Genomic DNA, 22,931 nt, shown 5'->3' on the forward strand with positions numbered 1-22,931 from the left:
GATATAGGGAATTAGATTGTCAGCCGCCTTTGTGACAGTGACTTATGTGAACGGCGACAAACTGCGGCAGAATACGTTAGCTTCCATAGAAGTAACAGTAAACTGTGTGCGATATAGGGAAATAGATTGTCAGCCTCCTTGGTGACAGCGACTTATGTGAACTGCGTACTGCGTTGCGAAATAGGTTAGCATCCATAGGAGTAACAGTAAACAACTGTGTGTCATATAGGGAATTAGATTGTCAGCCGTCTTGGTGACAGCGACTTATGTGATCTGTGTACTGCGCCGTGGAATATGTTAGCACCCATAGGAGCAACAGCAAATAAAAGCAGATGTGGTGAACCACGGGGGTGCCATGAGGTGTATGGGGCAGATGTTATTAACTCCTAAATGTTCGTGACGCCAGGGCATGGTTTTCCTAAGTAACCACCCGAAGGTAGCTTCTAGGTTAGGCAGGGTAATAGTCCAAAACCAGGTTGGGGTTAACAGTAGCTTTACTGAGGTAGACAGATGGTAATAGTCTTTACAGCTCGACCAGAGAGGTGACCAGTAACACAGGGGACCTCGCAGCTTGCTGGGACTTGCAGTGACTTGACAGACTTTAGGACAGCCACACTGACTATAATAGACTTGACTGAAGATAGTGACAGCCGACAGAGATGGCTTGACTTACTGACATGTGGCTGTAATTTAGGCTTGAGGCCTCAGGTGTGCTGGACACTGGCTCTGAGACATCTGGACGAAACTTGACCTCAGCAGAGAATGTGGTGTAAGAAAGTGATTGTAGGGGGGCTGAGATAGAAGCCCATAGGTAAAGCTGCAGGTCACCTGTTTAGCTGGTGCTCTCTGGGTAACAAAACATGTGACTTTAACATGTGACCACATTATCATGTGACTAACTCAAAGGTCCTCAAAGGTCCTTTATACATAATACATATAACACTATGGGGGAGACGCTGCAGGAGAGCCCCTAGGACACAGAGGGACTCAACCTGACAGGGCCTAAGTACTGTACAGGACTATATCCCGTACTGGGACATCACACAGATCAGTCATACTTTATCCATGACTATAATAAAATCATTATTTTATTATAGTCATGGATCCAGTTTTCGTGGTGGATATCCTTTATTAATAGGATGTGCTGAAGCATGCCGCCTGGCGTAGTACTGCGCTTTTGTTTCTGGTCTGTTTATTTCGATGTAAAGTACTATTATCTCAGGCCCTGGGGGTATTCAGGAGGAAGAAGAGGAAGCCTAGTAATGTAAAACATGTGTTCCCCGCTTTATTTCAGTGAGCAGAGAGAGCGGGAGCCACTCAGATCCTGGCAGCGTCTCCATGTTATTGTGAGGCCGCAAAGTCTTCAGTAGAGATGAGGTAGAGAGCGGCGCAGGAAATTCTTAGGGGCTGGGCAGGGTCTTGGCTGCAAGTTTGTGACTGGAAAATGTGAGACGGAGACCGTGCAGGCATCTGAGCTGAGGCCTGGCTGACTGGGTACAGTGAAGTCCGTGGAGCCCTTCTCTCCATGCTATGGTGGTGGTGAGGGACTTGTTTGTGCCCCAATATTGAAAGGTAAGGTGCATGGCCAGACAGCATTGCTTCATAGTTATCTGAATTAGCATCTTAATTAAGGTTGTCCTGGATTTACACAATGGGGGAGCTTTATCAAAACCTGTGCAGAGGAAAAGTTGCCCAGTTGCCCATAGCAACCAATCAGATCGCTTCTTTCATTTTGCAGAGGCCTTGTTGAAAATGAAAGTAGCGATCTGATTGGTTGCTATGGGCAACTCAGCAACTTTTCCTTTGCACAGGTTTTGATGAATCTCCTCCATTGTCTGTTTGCTGGTGAGGGGGTCTGGGAACGTGACTGACAACTAGGGTTGCCACCTGGTCCGGGGTTTTACCGGTATTTTGGCCACCCTGACGGTATTTTTATATTATAAATAGCGGCAATGCAATTGCCGGTATTTATCCAACCAATCCTCCAACTCCCAGAATGTTGCGCTATAAGGCTACGTTCACACTGCCGGTCGTCTCCGGAGGTGTAAAGCCGGCAGTGTAAAGCGGGAGAAAAAAATAGTGCTTGCATCGTCTTTTTCTCCGGCTTTTCTCTCCGAAAATAACGGTGGCTATTGAATACATTGGGGTCCATCAGGACCTGTTATTTGCCGGTATGCTCTGGCAAAATTACGGCCGGCAAACTGCAACAAAAAAAAAGGGGGGGAGTTTGATGGCCGAATTTGCCGGCAGTGTGAAAGGGGCCTAACCTATATCAATGTTTCCCAACCAGAGCGCCTCTAGCTGTTGCAAAACTACAACTCCCAGCATGCCCGGACAGCCAACGGCTGTCCGGGCATGCTGGGAGTTGTAGTCTTGCAACAGCTGGAGGCACCCCTGGTTGGGAAACACTGACCTATACTATATCTATACTATATAATCCAACATGTTGGGAGTTGTAGTTTTGCAACAGCTGGAGGCACCCCTGGTTGGGAAACACTGACCTATACTATATCTATACTATATAATCCAACATGTTGGGAGTTGTAGTTTTGCAACAGCTGGAGGCACCCCTAGTTGGGAAACACTGACCTATACTATATCTATACTATATAATCCAACATGTTGGGAGTTGTAGTTTTGCAACAGCTGGAGGCACCCCTGGTTGGGAAACACTGACCTATACTATATCTATACTATATAATCCAACATGTTGGGAGTTGTAGTTTTGCAACAGCTGGAGGCACCCCTAGTTGGGAAACACTGACCTATACTATATCTATACTATATAATCCAACATGCTGGGAGTTATAGTTTTGCAACAGCTGGAGGCACCCCTGTTTGGGAAACACTGACCTATATCTATATTATATAATCCAGCATGCTGGGAGTTGTAGTTTTGCAACAGCTGGAGGCACCCCTGGTTGGGAAACACTGACCTATACTATATCTATACTATATAATCCAACATGCTGGGAGTTGTAGTTTTGCAACAGCTGGAGGCACCCCTGGTTGGGAAACACAGACCTATACTATATCTATACTATATAATCCAACATGTTGGGAGTTGTAGTCTTGCAACAGCTGGAGGCACCCCTGGTTGGGAAACACTGACCTATACTATATCTATACTATATAATCCAACATGTTGGGAGTTGTAGTCTTGCAACAGCTGGAGGCACCCCTGGTTGGGAAACACTGACCTATACTATATCTATACTATATAATCCAACATGCTGTGAGTTGTAGTTTTGCAACAGCTGGAGGCACCCGTTTGGGAAACACTGACCTATATCTATATTATATAATCCAGCATGCTGGGAGTTGTAGTTTTGCAACAGCTGGAGGCACCTCTGTTTGGGAAACACTGACCTATACTATATCTATACTATTTAATCCAACATGCTGGGAGTTGTACAGCCACAGGCTGTACCAGGGCGTGCTGGGAGTTGTAGTTAGTAACTTAACTGCAACTCCCGAATTTAACTAAAAAAAAGTGATAAAAATGAACATCGAAACAAAAATGTAACCTTTAAAAACTACAGATCGGAGCGCAAAAAATCATCCCTTATACAGTCCCGTATAAGGAGAAATGAAAAGTTATAGGGGTCAGAATAGGACAAAATTTCCAAAGCATACGTGTATCCTGTGATGTCACGCATATATAATTAATTATGCAAATTAGCATGGCCGGTATTTTTTTGCAAGAAAGGTGGTGACCCTAGTGACGACGCTTGTGTACGACAACTCGAAATAAGGACGGCGACGTCACGTGAGGTAACATGGAGCCAGCGCCCAGGAACCTAACCATACCTTCCAGATCCAATCTTTAGACCCAAAACCCCATTTCCCGTCACTTTAGAACTTACTGTAATAACTTCGGAAATTGTCGCATAAACGTAAGTTATTACATTGAGCTCATAGCCTTTCGCCAAGTTCCTAACTGCATTTTACCAGGTATTGTTTTCATTCTGTATTGCTAACTAATGCTTATTGGTTTAGATATTCTGCAGTTTTTATGTCTGTGTGTGGGGGGGGGGGGGAGGGGGGGTGCGTTCTTTTGCAAAATACTGTATGTGTCTCTGTTAAAAAACAAAAATTTTAACTGGAACTTGCAATCGAAAGGTTTCAGGGACTAGAAACCGCTGTGTATGGGTATAAAAGAGCAGTGACTATGAATGATGACGGCCACAGAGCAGACATCATCATTCAGCACATAGCTTAGTCAGTAATACCATGGGATCCATGATTCTGCTTACTGCTCCAGATCCTCTGTTCATTTATATTGGCTCAGAGACTAGTAATGTGGTCTTGCAGCATCAGGGCCCTAAGTCTCAATGCAGCCTAGGTCATATCTGAACAGAGTTTGTATGTTTTCTGTAAAAGAGCACGGAAAACTATCCAAAAACATAGTGAGAGGGGTTACTCTATGATTTTCTCCTTAGCAAGATACATGATAGATAGATAGATATGAGATAGATAGATAGATATGAGTAAATATGAGATAGATTAGATAGATAGATGTGAGATAGATAGATAGATGTGAGATAGATAGATAGATATGAGATAGATAGATATGAGAGAGATAGATATGAGATAGATATGAGATAGATAGACAGATAGATATGAAATAGATAGATATGAGATAGATATATAGATATGAGATAGATAGATGTGAGATAGATAGATGTGAGATAGATAGATAGATATGAGATAGATAGATATGAGATAGATATGAGATAGATAGATATGAAATATATATATATGAGATATATAGATATATAAATATGAGATAGATAAATATGAGATAGATAGATAGATATGAGATAGATGTGAGATAGATAGATATGAGATAGATAGACAGATAGATTAAAGATAGATAGATATATAGCAACAGAAGAATGCAGCAGCACACTGCCAGCACAAGGATATAGGTGAAACATGAACATGCAGATAAAACATGGAGAGCTATACAGCTATGGTGTAATAGATGCAAATGTGAAACTATGAAATAGTGAGGCACTTAGCTCGCAAATTTGTCTCCGCCCGCGGTCAAATAGCTTGGACCGTCCCACCGGCATCTATTACACCATAGCTGTATAGCTCTCCATGTTTTAACTGCATATTCATGTTTCACCTATATCCTTGTGCTGGCAGTGTGCTGCTGCATTCTTCTGTTGCTGTATATCTAGCCTAGTAGCGTGCACCTGCAGGCCAGGTCCATATAATAGTTTGGTATCAACTAAAGTGCTGGCTGACTTATTCTTTGTCTGGATAGATATATAGATATGAGATAGATAGATATGAGATAGATGTGAGATAGATAGATATGAGATAGATAGATAAATATGAGATAGATAGATGTGAGATAGATAGACATGAGAGAGAGATAGATATGAAAGAGAGATAAATATGAGATAGATAGATATGAGATAGATAGATGTGAGATAGATATGAGAGAGAGATGGATAGATATGAGATAGATAGATAGATATGATATAGATAGATAGATAGATAGATATGAGAGAGATGGATAGATATGAGATAGATAGATAGATATGAGATAGATAGATAGATAGATAGATATGAGATAGATGATAGATAGATATGAGATGATAGATAGATATGAGATAGATAGATAGGTATGAGATAGATAGATAGATAGATATGAGATAGATAGATAGATAGATAGATAGATAGATACAGACAAATAATAAGTCGGCCAGCACTTTAGTTGATACCAAACTATTATATGGACCTGGCCTACAGGTGCACGCTACTAGGCTAGATATACAGCAACAGAAGAATGCAGCAGCACACTGCCAGCACAAGGATATAGGTGAAACATGAATATGCAGTTAAAACATGGAGAGCTATACAGCTATGGTGTAATAGATGCAAATGTGAAACTATGAGATAGTGAGGCACTTAGCTCGCAAATTTGTCTCCGCCGGCGGTCAAATAGCTTGGAGTGGCTACCTCCATGTTGGCCTTGCACCCCACCCACCTCTATCAGGTGTGTATATAAGGTGTCTTGGATGTTCCAGACCCTGCCATGCTTACTGAACTGTTCACACAGAGGCATATTCACAGTGTAGGGTCCGTCCCAATGAGGCCACCTTATCGCGGTGGGACGGTCCAAGCTATTTGACCGCCGGCGGAGACAAATTTGCGAGCTAAGTGCCTCACTATTTCATAGTTTCACATTTGCATCTATTACACCATAGCTGTATAGCTCTCCATGTTTCACCTATATCCTTGTTCTGGCAGTGTGCTGCTGCATTCTTCTGTTGCTAGATAGATAGATAGATAGATATGCGATAGATAGATAGATAGATAGATATGAGATAGATAGATATGAGATAGATAGGTAGATAAATGATGAAGGAAAACAGCACATCCATTCCAGGTTAAATATTATCCAGCGGTGCACGCAGCGACCAGACCTTGGTCAAGGGTCCATATGCAAAATAGAAAAAAATATCCGCAGCACACAGGTATCCGTGAAAAAATCTAAACGGTGATTTATTCCATTAGAGAAGCATGAGTGTTATAGAACAACATTTCAACCAGCTCTCCTGGTCTTCAAGCTCACAATTATAACGAAACATTGCAGAGCAGTGAACTTGGTGGAGTATGTGGGCTGTTGCTCTATCCATTCAGGGGACTTTCCATTTCATGATCGGAGAATGTCCAGCAGGTGGACCGCCACTGATCAGCTAGTAGAAGCAGTAGTTGAGCGTGTGCTAGGCCAATCCATTTGCTTAAGAAACAAGGGACCTCCATTTTATCAATGGGGGTCCCAGTGATCAGGACCCCACGGTTCAGCCAGTTATCTCTATTCATTGGTGACAGTTTTTGATGCAGTCTTTCGAGCCAGAACTAAGAATGGATCCTCCTAGTAATGGGAAATATGAGGGAAGGACTTATATTCTCCTTCTGGCTGGATCCACTTCTGCATTTGGCGTTAAATAGAATGCAATGTGTGATTCCATCTTTAGGATGTTATGTTTTTTCATTGGAGGAGCAGTCAACCATAAAAATGCAATGTGATTTCTGAATAAAATATCTTGCCACTTTAATAATGCACCCTTGGGCAGTCACACGAGATAAGTTTGAGCAACTAGCTGGAAACAGGATTCATGGAAATAATCTGGGCTTACATTGCTGCAGCGTACATTTACAGTCGCCCTCCTGGGTACGCCTTCGCATTGCTGGCTGGTCCGTATCCACTTTATTTATTAATACAATGAAGTATTTTATTTATACCCTCTTCTCTTGTTGACTGTGGGTTGCAGTCAGTTCTGCTGTTGTATTCTGCATTATTAAGTTGCATAAAACTACAACGTGTTGTCATGACATCAGGAGATGGAATTTAAGAAATCAAAATTTCTGAATTTCACTCTGTACACTATAAGACCCGCCATGAAACATTAAGATGGTACTTAATTGTTTATTAGCCAGAAAGCAGCGCACCGTACAGTCAGGATCTGGCCGTATTAATAATAGATGTTCCCCGATGTGACGCGTGGTTTTAAATGTCATAGGGCGTCATGTTCTTATGTTCAAGGTCATATTTGGAATTTGTGTACCCTAGCACTACAGTGCACTGAGTTACTGTACATTGATCAATGTGACACCCTTCACTGGGGATATTTGCATTGATTTTAACCCATTTCTGACTACCCTTTTACAGCCGTCGTTGTGCCTTAAAAACAAAAAACAACATATAATTAAATGGGGTTTTCCATAGAACAGGATATGATGTTACTTGAGTATTATATAAACGCTTTAGGAATTATATAGTATGTGGATACAGTAGTAAAAGTATATTAGTCGCTAGGGGGTCTTATAGCAAACAGGTGGGGTTAATGTAATATTATATTGTGACTATTCTAATCTGAGGGACTCTCTGGGGGACCCCTAGTGGGGACCATCTACAGTCAATGTTGGCACCCTTGAAATTTTTCTAGAAAATGAAGTATTTCTCACAGAAAAGGATTGCAGTAACACATGTTTTGCTATACACACTTTTATTCCCTTTGTGTGTATTGGAACTAAACCAAAAAAGGGAGGGAAAAAAAGCAAATTGGACATAATGTCATCAAACTCCAAAAATGGGCTGGACAAAATTATTGGCACCCTTAACTTAATATTTGGCTGCACACCCTTTGGAAAAAATAACTGAAATCAATCGCTTTCTATAACCATCAATAAGCTTCTTACACCTCTCAGCCGGCATGTTGGACCACTCTTCCTTCCTGCTCCAGGTCTCTCTTATTGGAAGGCGCCTTTTCCCAACAGCAATTTTAAGATCTCTCCACAGGTGTTCAATGGGATTTAGAGCTGGACTCATTGCTGCCACTTCAGAACTCTCCAGGGCTTTGTTGCCATCCATTTCTGGGTGCTTTTTGACGTATGTTTGGGGTCATTGTCCTGCTGGAAGACGCAAGATCTCAGACACAAACCCAGCTTTCTGACACTGGGCTGTACAGTGCGACCCAAAATCCGTTGGTAATCTTCAGATTTCATGATGTCTTGTACACATTCAAGGCACCCAGTGCCAGAGGCAGCAAAACAACCTCAAAACATAATTGACCCTCCCCCATATTTCACTGTAGGTACTGTGTTCTTTTCTTTGTAGGCCTCATTCTGTATTTTCGGTAAACAGTAGAATGATGTGCTTTACCAAAAAGCTCTATCTTGGTCTCATCTGTCCACAAGACGTTTTCCCAGAAGGATTTTGGCTAACTCAAGTTTATTTTGGCAAAATGTAGTCTTGCTTTCTTATGTCTCTGTGTCAGCAGTGGGGTCCTCCTGGGTCTCCTGCCATAGCATTTCATTTCATTTAAATGTCGACAGATAGTTCGCACTGACACTGATGCTCCCAGAGCCTGCAGGACAGCTTCAATATCTTTGGAACTTGTTTGGGGCTGCTTATCCACCATCCGGACTATCCTGCGTTGACACCTTTCATCAATTTTTCTCTTACGTCCATGCCCAGGGAGATTAGCTACAGTGCCATGGGTTGCAAACTTCTTGATAATGTTGCGCAGTGTGGACAAAGGCAAATCTAGATCTCTGGAGATGGACTTGTAACCTTCAGATTGTTGATATTTTTCCACAATTTTGGTTCTCAAGTCCTCAGACAGTTCTCTTCTCTGCTTTCTGTTGTCCATGCTTAGTGTGGCACACACAGACACACAATGCAAAGACTAAGTGAACTTCTCTCCTTTTTATCTGCTTTCAGGTGTGATTTTTATATTGCCAACACCTGTTACTGGCCCCAGGTGAGTTTAAAGGAGAATCACATGCTTGAAACAATCTTATTTTTCCACAATTTTGAAAGGGTGCCAATAATTTTGTCCAGACCATTTTTGGAGTTTGGTGACATTATGTCCAGTTTGCTTTTTTTCCTCCTTTTTTTGGTTTAGTTCCAATACACACAAAGGGAATAAAAATGTGTATAGCAAAACATGTGTTACTGCAATCCTTTTCTGTGTGAAATACTTCATTTTCTTGAAAAATTTCAGGGGTGCCAACATTTACGGCCATGAATGTATATGACCTGATAGGGTGTATGGACAGGGGTTGTCTTCATAAGAAAGCCCCTTTAATCTACAGTACTGCTTTTTTACAGCGCTGTAGAATAAAGTCCCTTTTAGAAGAGCAGAATATTGCCTATTGTGAGTTCCAGTTGATTAGGTAGCCAGCTGTTTGGCGTTGGTTAAAAGAAGACTTTGCACAGGCCATTGGTCAAGAGCAAATGGCATCACGATCGATCACTTGATTGTTCATATGGCCATTCACTTCCATTATCATGTCCCCAGTTTACACACGGGAATGTGTTGCCAATAAATAATGAATTTTGGGGAACATTTGTTGGCTTACCACATGGGGCAATCATTGGGAACAAATTTTCCTAGAAATGTTCAGCTGCTCAATTGAAGGTGCAGAAGCACCCAGCTGAGCGTTGTGCCCCTTTGATTTTGCCTGGCTCTCCTCGTGACGCCAAATGTGCAGTGTACAATTTTACAGAAAGCCTCGTAAGCTTTCTATGAAACCCTACACTCTTCTTCCTGCCCTTTAAGGAGCTCCTGCCCCTTCAATTGGGCGATTGATGGGCATCTCAGAATCCCTACTGATCACTCCTTTTGACAACTCTTTGGACCGACAGCTATCTCTCTCTTTATACATGTAAACTCATCTCAGTAGGGCATTCTTGTGTTCTTGTGGGGAAGTGAGGGGCGGGGGGGGTAAGCCACTGTCAGAATCAGAAAGTTTACACAACACATGTCTAGTGTGTATGGTGAATAACGATTCCTCCTCCAAACACAAGGCGGGATGAATGAGGCACTGAGACCAGGATAAGGGGAGGCAATTTTATTACCCACAATGTAACGCATTTAACGGAGAATCCGCTTCCTCAGGCAATGCAATGCATTTCGCGGAGAATCTGCTTCCTCAGGCATGCCTGAGGAAGCGGATTCTCTGCGAAACGCGCTGCATTGTGGGTAATAAAATTCCCTCCACTTATTTTGGTCTCAGCGCCTGATTCATCCCGCCGTGTGTTTGGAGGAGGAATCGTTATTAATATGCTGTTTGCTGGTGTGGAGTGGCTGCAAAGACCCGCATTTCTGTACACGCTAGCCCATTGTTGTACTTGGATCGCAGTACAACCATCCATGGTAAATGCAGTTCACATTTAGTATTACCATTGGTATTACAACTACGGAGCGTATCCTGTTGTTTTTATGTGTCAAATCCCTGTGTTTGGTGTAAATGCTGTGAAAAGCTCTCAACACAAAGGTCAAACTTGTATTCCTTCTATTACTTTATAGGAAAGCAAACTTTCACTGCACTAAACGTATCCTACATAATACACACTTTTCAGAACTGGAGTCAATGGATACCAATTTCCATTTTATGCCGGTATATTTCTATACATTGTAGAATTTCATAAGCGATAAACAGGAGACCTTTCTGACGTATACCTCCGACAACTCCAAAAAGAGTCTCCATGGGGCACAAGATACATGAAATATAGCCGAGGCTACTTGTGTGCTCCTTGCTAGCCGATTCTGTCTTCGCATGGTGATCAGATAGTAGCAGGAAACCCAATCTGTCTTAATTACAGGAAACATAGAACGATTTACAGAAATTCCAAAAAAATGCATCGGGCAGACAGTTTCCATGGACACGCAAGAAAAGCCTGAAAATAGCTAATTTCGAAGGCTGACCTGTGCTTACATGTGGTTTGTCCGGAGTGAAATGTGGCTTAAAATTTCAACAGCGCTACCAAGATAAAAGTTGTCCTTGATGTCAAAATCTTTTAGTCTTACACATACATTTGTGCCCCCAGTCAGACAGCTCCGAATATTAGGCGCCCAGTGGCACAGATGTGTTTTGTTAAGATTGAACAACCAGTTTCCCATATTAAGTACAATAGGACACTGTTAGGGAGCATTGTGACCTGCACAGTTACGGGGTAATTGTTATGAATGCCATGATGCGGGCTCTGTAGTGGGGGCACTTTAGCTGGTCCTGTTGTGCAGCACTGGAGCGCTTAGGATATTATGGCGGCAGCCCCATTGGATGACAATAATCCCTCACATTTTTGTCTAAAATGAGTGACATGCTACTTGCTTACATAGTAAATTTCTTTCCACAATGTAGACAGATATCCGTACGGAATTTCCGCACCACGTAAAGAGGGTTGCCGCATAAATCAAATCCAACGCTGAACAGAGCCTTATTAAGGTATTAAGATTAGTGCAGTTACAGGCACCCTCTATTTATTGCTACAATATGGGCACTTTGAGATTGGTAGTGATATGCATACACTGAGGTCTGCTCTATAATGGGGGCACTGTGGCTGGCTGAGCAGGACTCTGTAATGGGGGCACTGTGTCTGGCTGAGCAGGACTATGTAATAGGTCCACTGTGGCTGGCTGAGCAGGACTCTGTAATGGGGGCACTGTGGCTGGCTGAGCAGGACTCCGTAATGGGGGCACTGTGGCTGGCTGAGCAGGACTCCATAATGGGGGCACTTTGGCTGGCTGAGCAAGACTCTGTAATGGGGCACTGTGGCTGGCTGAGCAGGACTCTTTAATGGGGGCACTGTGGCTGGCTGAGCAGGACTCCGTAATGGGGACACTGTGGCTGGCTGAGCAGGACTCTGTAATGGGGGAACTGTGGCTGGCTGAGCAGGACTCTGTAATGGGGGAACTGTGGCTGACACAGGTATAGGACTCTAGGCTGGCACTGGTGGGTACTGTTGCTAGTACTATTATGGGGATATGGTAAGTGAAACTGCAAGGACATATTAAGATTGATGCTGATATGCATACAATGAGGTTGGCTCTATTATGGGGGGGCACTGTGACTGCCACTAGTATAGAGGTCTAGGCTAGCACTGGTGGGTACCGTTAATGACATTATGGGGGCATTGTGATTTGAACTGTTATGAGGGTATTGAGATTTGTAGTGTTATGGGAATACTGAGATTAGCTCTGTATCGGGGGCATGTTACTGACACTGTTATGTGGGTATTGTAAGTGGAACTGTTACAGACGTGTTAAGATTGGTAGTGTTATGGGTACACTGAAGATGGCTCTGCAGCGGGGGTACTGTTACTGTCAATTTTATGGAAATATTGGGAATGGAACTCTTACTGGGTGCTGAGATTGGTAACGTTATGGATATACAAAGGTTGGCTTTGTAACTGGGCCCAGTGGTTGGCACTGTTATAGGGCACCTTGACTGGCACTGGTGGGTATTGTGAGTAGACCTGTTATAGGGGTATTGAGATTGGTTATGTTATGAGTACACAGAGGTTGGTTCTGTAATGTTACTGACACTGTTATGGAGATACTGTACGTTGAACTGTTATAGGGTACTGAGGATGTTAGTTTTATAAGTACCGTATATACTCGAGTATAAGCCGAGTTTTTCAGCACGATATTTCGTGCTGAAAACACTCCCCTTGGCTTATACTCGAGTGAACTCTCCACCTTCAGTGGTCTTCAACCTGCGGACCTCCAGATGTTTCAAAACTACGACTCCCAGCATGCCCGGAGATGTAGTTTTGAGACATCTGGAGGTCCGCAGGTTGAAGACCACTGCAGCCTTCGTCATCATCCAGACAACCCCCCCCCGCCAACCCCTTTAGTTTTGTACTCACCACGCTCGGCGGGAAGAAAGAGTGAGCAGGTCCGGGCCATCTGTGCTGCAGATAGTGCGGAGGGATAGTCGTGGGGCTGTCCATCTTCACCGGGGGGCCTCTTCTCCGGGCTTCGGGCCTGGAATAGTGACGTTGCCTTGACGACGACGCACAGGCACGTTGCGCATGAACGTCCCTGTGCGTCGTCGTCAAGGCAATGTCACTATTCCGGGGCCGAAGCGCGGAGAAGAGGCCCCCCCCCCCCCGGTGAAGATGGACAGCCCGGAATAACTATCCCTCCCCACCGAACGGTCCCTGCAGCACAGATGGCCCGGACCAGCTCACCCTTCTTTCCCGCCGAGCGGAGGTGAGTACAAAACTAAAGGGGATGATGACGAAGGCCGCAGTGGTCTTCAACCTGCGGACCTCCAGATGTTTCAAAACTACAACTCCCAGCATGCCTTGACAGCCGATGGCTGTCCGGGAATGCTGGGAGTTGTATTTCTGAAACATCTGGAGGTCCGCAGGTTGAAGACCACTGTTCAGACATTGACAGGTGGTGATGATGAAGGGGGGGGGGTGGGATGATGACAGGGGGATGATGACAGGCGGTGATGATGAAGGGAGGGTGTGGGATGATGACAGGGGGATGATGACAGGCGGTGATGATGAAGGGGGGTGTGGGATAATGACAGGGGGATGATGACAGGGGGATGATGACAGGCGGTGATGATGAAGGGGATGATGAAGGGGGGATGATGACAGGGTAATGATGAAGGGGGGGGGATGATGACAGGTGGTGATGATGAAGGGGGGATGATGACAGGGTGATGATGATGAGAGTGTTAATGACGGGGGTCTGGATGATGACATTGGGGGGATGATGCATTTCCCACCCTAGGCTTATAGTCGAGTCAATAACTTTTCCTGGGTTTTTGGGGTGAAATTAGGGGCCTCAACTTATATTCGGGTCGGCTTATACTCGAGTATATACGGTACACTGAGGTTTGCTCTGTAATGTCGTTGCTGTTGCTGGCATTGTTATGGAGGTATAGATAACTGTTATGGGAGTGTGGAAACCATGGGGGTGCTAGGAAATACAGTGCCTTATCACTTAGTGACGCCAGGGCACCATTAACCTATACACGGTCCGAGGTTGGAGTCAGCTTCTCCTGGGCCTTTCCGTCTCCAAAGGTGGCAATGTACGTATGTGAACTGTGGCTTTACATAGGACTGCAGTCAGACCTTTTCTATTATATGAAGTCACAGAGTCATGAAAATGCAGACATATGACAAAGACAGCTCTGCTATGTATGTTCATCATTAAAAGTGGAATGTATGAAAGAGAACACTGCTCCACAGCTATGCCAATGTATTTTGGTTGTATATTTCTATGGTTGCCTATAACCAGCCGGGAACCCATTACATCAGTGTTTTCCAAACAGTGGGGGCAACATATTCCAAACTCTTTGCGTCAAATATTCCGCGGTTCGCACCGACAATTTTGTCATCAAAAAGTTTCCAGAAAATATGAAGTGTTTTACATGAGAATAATCCAGGGTTTACACTAGTCACGACAGTTTTGAGAAAGTGGGCGTGGTTATGTAAATGTCATGTTCTGATGTTGTGTATGTTTCATGATATTTTTATAGGGTGCATTGTACATTAAAAAAAATTCTCCCCAGCTCTTTGCTAGCATAGAAATCACACATTTTTTTAATTTATTTATTTATTTTGGGGGGGGGGGGGGGGGGGTAGAGTTATTTAATCAATTATTGAACTATAAATATTAATTATTGGTTAATGATAATAAAAATAAAAAAAAGTAAATAGCATATATGTGTATATATATATATATATATATATATATATATATATATATATATGTATGTAATTTCTTTTTTTTCACAGTCACTGCACCTGCACTCACATTTAAAGGGGTATTCCAGGAAAAATCTTTTTTTTACATATCAACTGGCTCCAGAAAGTTAAACAGATTTGTAAATGACTTCTATTAAGAAAATCTTAATCCTTCCAATAATTATAAGCTGCTGAAGTTCAGTAGTTGTTTTCTGTCTGGCAACAGTGCTCTCTGCTGACATCTCTGCTTGTCTCGGGAACTGCACAGAGTAGAAGAGGTTTGCTATGGGGATTTGCTTCGTCTCTGGACAGTTCCCGAGACACGTGTCATCAGTAAGCACTTAGACAGAAAAGAACAACTCAACTTCAGCAGCTCATAAGTACTGAAAGGATTAACATTTTTTTTAATAGAAGTAATTTACAAATCTGTTTAACTTTCTTGAGCCAGTTGAGATATATATATATATATATATATATATATATATATATATATTTATTTATATATATATATATATATATATATATATATATATATATATATAAAAATTCCTGGATAACCCCCTTAACTTATAGACATGCTTCATCCACACAGTTAGCGCTTGTCTGCCCACTAGTAATCATGGAATATTACGTGCGATGCTTTCGCCAGAATTTCTTTGGGATTTACAATTTGGTGCCAATTTTGGCGCCAAAAAGAAACAAAAGAGAATGGTATGTAAACAACCAAAAGTGGCACGAAAATAAACTCATATTTTCAAAGCAGAAGAAGGAAACTTTAACTATGCCCCCCCCCCAGTGTGTCTCCAGCTGTTGCAAAACTACAACTCCCAGCATGCCCGGACAGCCGAAGGCTGTCCAGGCATGCTGGGAGTTGTAGTTTTGCAACAGCTGGAGATGCACTGTTTGGAAAACACTATAGAATAGGATACTGCTGCTACGGTATATTCGTCTGCGAGCAGTCCTCCTTTGTACGGCGTTTGCAATGCATTCTGGTACGAGCAGGGACGCAGAATGGAAAATTCCCCGTGTAACGTTACCATGTGTATTGTGTATTACAGATGCCTCAGGAACAGTATGCTCACAGGAGTACGCTCTCCAGCGCCGAAGGACCCCACATCTACAAGGTGGGCATATACGGCTGGAGGAAGCGGTGCCTGTATTTCTTCGTCCTGCTTCTCATGATACTCATCCTGGTGAACCTCGCCATGACCATCTGGATCCTCAAAGTCATGAACTTTACTATCGTAAGTAACCATGGCAACCAGACTATCTAGACGGAATGGGAACAGAGGGGAGCTTCCTTATGGCGTGGAAAGAAAAAAAAAAAAAAGCAGCAGGAACGGGATTATCGCTCTGCGGGAGCTGAGGGGAGAACAATATGGAGGTTACGGCAGGCCACGGACTACATTCACTTCACATAGAACTTTATCTTAGAGCCGGATTCCCACCTGGAGCGTAATTGTGCCATAGAAGCGGCAGGGGAGCTGAGCCGGAGCATAGGGAGGCGTAGTTACAAATTTGGCGTACAGCAGGAAGCCTGGTCAGGGTTAGCGCGCAGTTACCTAAACAGTTAATAGGAGAAAACGGAGAATATTTAAAAGGGGTACTCCACTGGAAAAAAAAATATTTTTTTTTAATCAGCTGATGCCAGAAAGTTAAACAGATTTGTAAATTCCTTCTATTAAAAAAAAAATCTTAACCCTTCCAGTACTTATCAGCTGCTGTATGTTCCACAGGAAGTTCTTTTCTTTTTTAATTTCCTTTCTGTCTCACCCCAGTGCTCTCTGCTGACACCTCTGTCCATTTTAGGAATTGTCCAGAGTGGGAGCATATCCCCATAGTTCCTAAAATGGACAGAGGTGTCAGCAGAGAGCACTGGGGTCAGACAGAAAGGAAATTCAAATAGAAAAGAACTTCCTGTGGGGCATATAGCAGCTGATAAGTACTGGAAGGGTTAAGAGTTTTTTTTTATAGAAGTAATTTACTAATCTGTTTAACTTTCTGGCATCAGTTAAAGGGGTTATCCAGGAAAAAAACTTATATATATATATATATATATATATATATATATATATATATCAACTGGCTCCAGAAAGTTAAACAGATTTGTAAATTACTTCTATAAAAAAAAATCTTAATCCTTTAAGTACTTATGAGCTTCTGAAGTTGTGTTGTTCTTTTCTGTCTAAGTCCTCTCTGATGACACGTGTCTCGGGAACCGCCCAGTTTAGAAGCAAATTCCCATAGCAAACCTCTTCTAAACTGGGCGGTTCCCGAGACATCAGAGAGCACTTAAACAGAAAAGAACAACTCAACTTCAGAAGCTCATAAGTACTGAAAGGATTAAGATTTTTTAATAGAAGTAATTTACAAATCTGTTTAACTTTCTGGAGCCAGTTGTTATATAAAAAAAAGTTTTTCCCTGGAATACCCCTTTAATATACAAAATGCAATAGCCTGTCTCTCACCTGTGGTTCTGCGGCCGCTGTGAAACTACAACTCCTAGCATTCACTTATAGCTGCGGCTGGATGGTAGTTGTAATCCAGAGTCACAGGTTGCAGACCACCCATGTAGATGCCAGTGTATATCCATTTAGTTGTGCCTTTGGGTGTACTAGTATTTTTTAGACTGTGACCTCCATTGGAATGAATAGAAAATCTACGAGATGTGGTTTGCTGTTTGTTCTCTTCCTTAGCACATGGACTTATATGGTAGCATTTTATTGTCATATTTCTCTCAGAGTTCACTGTGGAAACTAAAATCTTATGTCTTACCATGTGATCTGAGAGATGTTTGTACTGTCAGCTATGAGGGTACATGTGGGCTGTCAGGTGTGCATTCATACCTCAATTAAAGGGGTACTCTGGCGGAAAACCGATGCCAGAAAGTTAAACAGATTTGTAAATTACTTCTATTAAAAAATCGTAATCCTTCCAGTACTTATTAGCGGCTGTATACTACAGAAGAAATTATTTTCTTTTGGGATTTCTTTTCTGTCTGACCACAGTGCTCTCTGCTGACACCTCTGTCCAAGTCAGGAACTGTCCAGTGCAGGAGAAAATCCCCATAGCAAACATATGCTTCTCTGGACAGTTCCTAAAATGGACAGAGGTGTCAGCAGAGAGCACTGGGGTTGTGACAAAAAAGAAATGCAAAAAGAAAAGAATTTCCTCAATAGTATACAGCCGCTAATAAGTACTGGAAGGATTAAGATTTTTATATTTTGAAATAATTTACAAATCAGTTTAACTTTTTGGCACCAGTTGATTTAAAAAAAAAAAGTGAATAGGGGAATCTCGACTCTCCCCCTACAGATGAAGTTAGGGAAGATAAAGATTGGGCATGTCGGATTTCAAATGCCCGATCTTTTTGTTCTCAGGGAGATAAGCCACTAACAGAGGTGTCAGGCTTACCCCTGCTCTCTTCCTTTGCACAAGCACAAACTGAGTCCAGCTTTTTGTGTATGAAGGGATCATGTTAGTCGAACAAAAATATGCCTTCCTGTGTACTAATATGAATATGAATAACTCTGGATACTTACCTCAACTGCTCCCCAACTGTTACTGTCAGGTCTTCTGGTCCATGCTGTGGTCCTTTTCTTTATACTTATGATGCATTATGTGGGCAAGAACTGTGGCTCAGCTCAGTGATTGGATGAGTGGGCACGACACATCATCAAAAGGAGGAAGACGAGGGCTGCAGTGGGGAACAGAAGACTTGACAGTGGTAAGGGCATGGAGAAGGTGAGTATGCAGGTTTTTTTTTTATTTTTCAGTGCTCAGGAAGGCATTTAACAAGCATTTTTCCCCCAGGAAAGCCCCTTAAAATAGGGTTATTCTCATTAGATAGAAGTAGGTTGATGGTTGAACAGCCACAGAATGAATGATCCTTTGATCCACAATCTTTTTGCAGACACTGTAAATTTTTGCCCGTATTGGTCACTACAGTTATTTTAAGGGGTACTCCGTTGCCCCAGCGTCCGAAACATTTTGTTCCGAACGCTTGGAGCGGGTGTCGGGGGTTTGTGATGTCACTCCCACGCGCTCTCCCATAGACTTGCATTGAGGTGGTGTGGTGTGACATCACGAGGGGGTGTGGCAGTGACACCATGACCCTCGCCGCCGGCACCCAGCGTTCTAAATGAATGTCAGGTGCTGCACAGAGATCGTAGGGGTCCCAGCTGCGGGACCCCCACGACCAGACATCTTATCCCCCATACTTTGGATAGGGGATAAGATGTCTAGGGGCAGAGTACCCCTTTAAACTGGCCATTAATAATCAGTGTCAAATATATGTAGGATGAATGATTTTTCTTGAAACAAACGGACACCTGAAAGTCTGTTTGTTAATGAACGATCTTTCATGAATGAAAAATCTTTTGTCCAACTGTTGACCTAAAATTTCACACCACAAATTTCTGCTAAATTGATTATTTGTCATTTAATTTCACATATTGTAATCTAATATGTATAGACACCCAATCATAAAGGGGGATGGGGAGTTATTATTGTCTGCACTAGACACAACAGATTTTCACATTAAAGGGGTTTTCCGGTGAAAGGAACAACCTTTATATGGCGTCAAAAAGTATAATAAAGCAACTTATAAATATAATGTTATTAGCCATAGTGCACATGTATTTCATATGAGCTGAGCTGTCTGGCTTGTAGCTGTGACATCACTTTATACTCTCTGAATGCAGTCTGCTCCATCCTCACTCCCCTCGGGACAAGACCATTGATGTAAAAGGGGAGCTCTTATTACTACTTATTAGATAAGGCAGCAGAAAGCCTTTCTCAATCATAGCAGTTTCCATCAGAACAGGCTCTCTGTTGTCTAATCTAATGAGTCATAAATCTAACGAGCAGTAATACCAGCTCCCCCTTTCACATGACTGGTCACGTTCTAAGCAGACAGAAGGGTGTGAGTAGAAGTCACAGCTACAAGCCAGACAATTTAGCTCATATGGAAGATCTATGCATTATGGCTGATGACATTATATTAGTAAGTTGCTTTATTATACTCTTTGACACCCTACACGGACTGTGTCTTTTGCTGCACAACCTTTAAAAAGACAAACATGAGCAATTTTGGTCTTGATAAATTATCCCCATCTACTGTATAGGATAGAGGATAACTAGCTGATCTTTGGGAGTCCAACCACTGGAGCCCACACCGATCATGTCCCCTGAAAGGAATGGACCGCACCACGCATGTGCGTCCAGCACTTTATTCATTGTCTGTAGGGCCTCCAAACATTCCTGAGGGCTGAGATTGTGAGATGTCCCCTTTAAGTAGCTACAAAAGAACAGTCCTTGTACCTACTGTGTACCTAAATTTCATAAGTTGACAGCATTAAGAATGAAAGAGGGAGAGAGGGCGAGAGCATTGACTTTTGTATATATGCATGCCAATGTGAGATGACCAAACACAGTACATCGTAGCCTCCAAAATGGCCGACTAGGGCTACAAATCCCTGTTGCCTCTTTCAGCAGAAAGAGAAGCTCTGGATCACAATCTCTCGTTCTGAATAATGACGCATGGAGTAAATTAGGAGAACAGGATCTTTCCTGAACACGCGCCTTATTATTTTGGTGCAGAGGAGCTTTAATACTAAGAAGTAGGTTAAAGGCAATGATTATATGATACTAGAGAATAATCGACTTGACAAAGTTGCATTTTATTGTATTTTGTACCCGGTAAATTCTTTTGTGTTCCTCCAAGCAGTTATTTACAATTGTATACTGTTAGAGTGAACAATAACACACTGGGGTTTGCAGAAAGTTAGGTGAACAATAAAACACAGGAGATGCACAAGGATAGAAAACATGGCTGCTTTCTTCCCAAACAATGCCTTACCAGGTGTGGCGCTGTTTGCTTTTCAAATTCTTGTACCACTCCTTTTATTAAATGTTAAATGCTCTGCACCCACTGACGTCAAACCTTTTACTTCATGGCCGACCCCGCTGAGTAATGTACTATAAATGAGCTGCTTTAAAGGGGAACTCTGTTTGAAAGAAAATGTTTTCAAAACAACTGGTGCCAGAAAGTTATACAGATTTGTAAATTATTTCATATATATAAAAATCTTAAGCCTTCCAGTACTTATCAGCTCCAGTATGTACTGGAGAAAGTCATGTAGCGTTTCCAGTCTGACCACAGTGCTCTCTGCTGCCACCTCTGTCCATGTCAGGAACTGTCCAGAGTAAACGCAAACCCCAATAGCAAACCTCTCCTGCTCCAGACAGTTCCTGACACAGACAGAGGTGGAAGCAAAGAGCACTTTGGTTAGACAACTTCCTCTGGAGCATATAGCAGCTGATAAGTACTGGAAGGCTTTAAGGGGTACTCTGGCGCTTAGACATCTTATCCCCTATCCAAAGGATAGGGGATAAGATGCCTGATCACGGGGGTCCCGCCGCTGGGGACCCCTGTGATCTTGCACTCCTCACCCCGTTAAAATCAGTCCCCGGAGCTCCGGGTCTGATTACTGTCGATCACGGGGCCGAAGCATTGTGACGTCACGGCTCCGCCGCCTCAATTCAAGGGGCGTGACAGTTGGGAGGGGGCGTGACAGTTGTCACGCTCCCTCCCATAGACTTGCATTGAGGGGTCGGGGCGTGACGTCACACGGGGACAGAGTCGTGACGTCATGATCTTCCGTTCCCATGGTCGAGAGCCTGAACCTCTAGCCAGAAGCAGATACAGGTGGGTTCTGCATTCTATATTGTGGGGGTCACCAGCAGCGGGACCCCCGCGGTCAGACATCTTATATCCTATCCTTTGGATAGGGGATAAGATGTCTAGGGGTGGAGTACCCCTTTAACGGGATTAGCCAGGAAAAAAAATGTTTTTTTATATATCAACTGGCTCCAGAAAGTTAAACAGATTTGTAAATTACTTCTATTAAAAAAAATCTTAATCCTTTCAGTACTTATGAGCTGCTGAAGTTGACTTGTTCTTTTCTTTCTTAGTGCTCTCTGATGACACCTGTCTCGGGAACTTCCCCAATTTAGAAGCAAATCCCCATAGCAAACCTTTTCTACTCTGTGCAGTTCCAGAGACAAGCAGAGATGTCAGCAGAGAGCACTGTTGCCAGACAGAAAACAACAACTCAACTTCAGCAGCTGATAATTATTGAAAGGATTAAGATTTTTTAATAGAAATATTTTACAAATCTGTGGACTTTCTGGCACCAGATGCTTTAAAAACATTTGTTTCTCTTTAAAGAGAAGAGGAAAGACAACAACACTTGTTTTTAGCATTAAGAGTAACGCAGTAATGATCTTCATTACTAACAGCCATTGGACTTGGAAATGGAAGAAAATGGCATCACGTTTGTGACCCAGAGGAGGGAGATTTGGATTATAACTTTATTAGAGGATAACACATAATGTTTTACTGCAATACATGCTCATAAAATGTAGCATTCCCACTATAGTGCCCACAGAAACAAAGTTTGGAGGTTTGCCTGGCATTATAGTGGAAAGGACACTTTGGAGGAATTTGTCCTTAGTTACCAGCTGTCAACCCATCACCATCTCCTCCTTGGGCTCCTCCCATATGTCCTTTTCGGCTGGATGCCAGACACAGTAAAGAACCCCATACAGAAGTCATATAGAGTGAGTATACACTTCCAAATGGAGTTGTAGATAAGGAGAATGTAACCAGTCCCTCTGGTGATCCTGTCCCCAAATTACTTGTTTTCATTAGATGAGAAATATCTCGAAAGGTTCAACCTAAATGACCCTAATCCAACCAGTCATTGATTTATTGTTACTCCTGGTCCTTCACGTTGATACCAGAGAAATACTAGGGCTTAGGTTAGACTTAAGCAGATAAAATCTTCAACTAGGCCATTGTCTATGCCTAATGGTGAAGTTATTTTTGGCCACATTTTATATTGACCTT

General features: G+C 42.7%; 1 protein-coding gene across 12 annotated transcripts in view; it reads left to right on the forward strand.

The window, feature by feature from the left end:
• SGCD (sarcoglycan delta) overlaps positions 1-22,931 on the forward strand; it is a 607,498-nt gene that overhangs the window by 376,994 nt on the left and 207,573 nt on the right. For 4 of the 12 annotated variants that reach the window (XM_056517166.1, XM_056517168.1, XM_056517167.1 and 1 more), the window contains one exon: positions 16,078-16,263. In XM_056517166.1, coding sequence (XP_056373141.1) covers positions 16,078-16,263 — 186 coding nt within the window. The other 8 variants (XM_056517170.1, XM_056517173.1, XM_056517172.1 and 5 more) reach the window with 8 other exon arrangements.

Source organism: Hyla sarda, chromosome 4, assembly GCF_029499605.1.
Source record: "Hyla sarda isolate aHylSar1 chromosome 4, aHylSar1.hap1, whole genome shotgun sequence".
NCBI lineage: Eukaryota > Metazoa > Chordata > Amphibia > Anura > Hylidae > Hyla > Hyla sarda.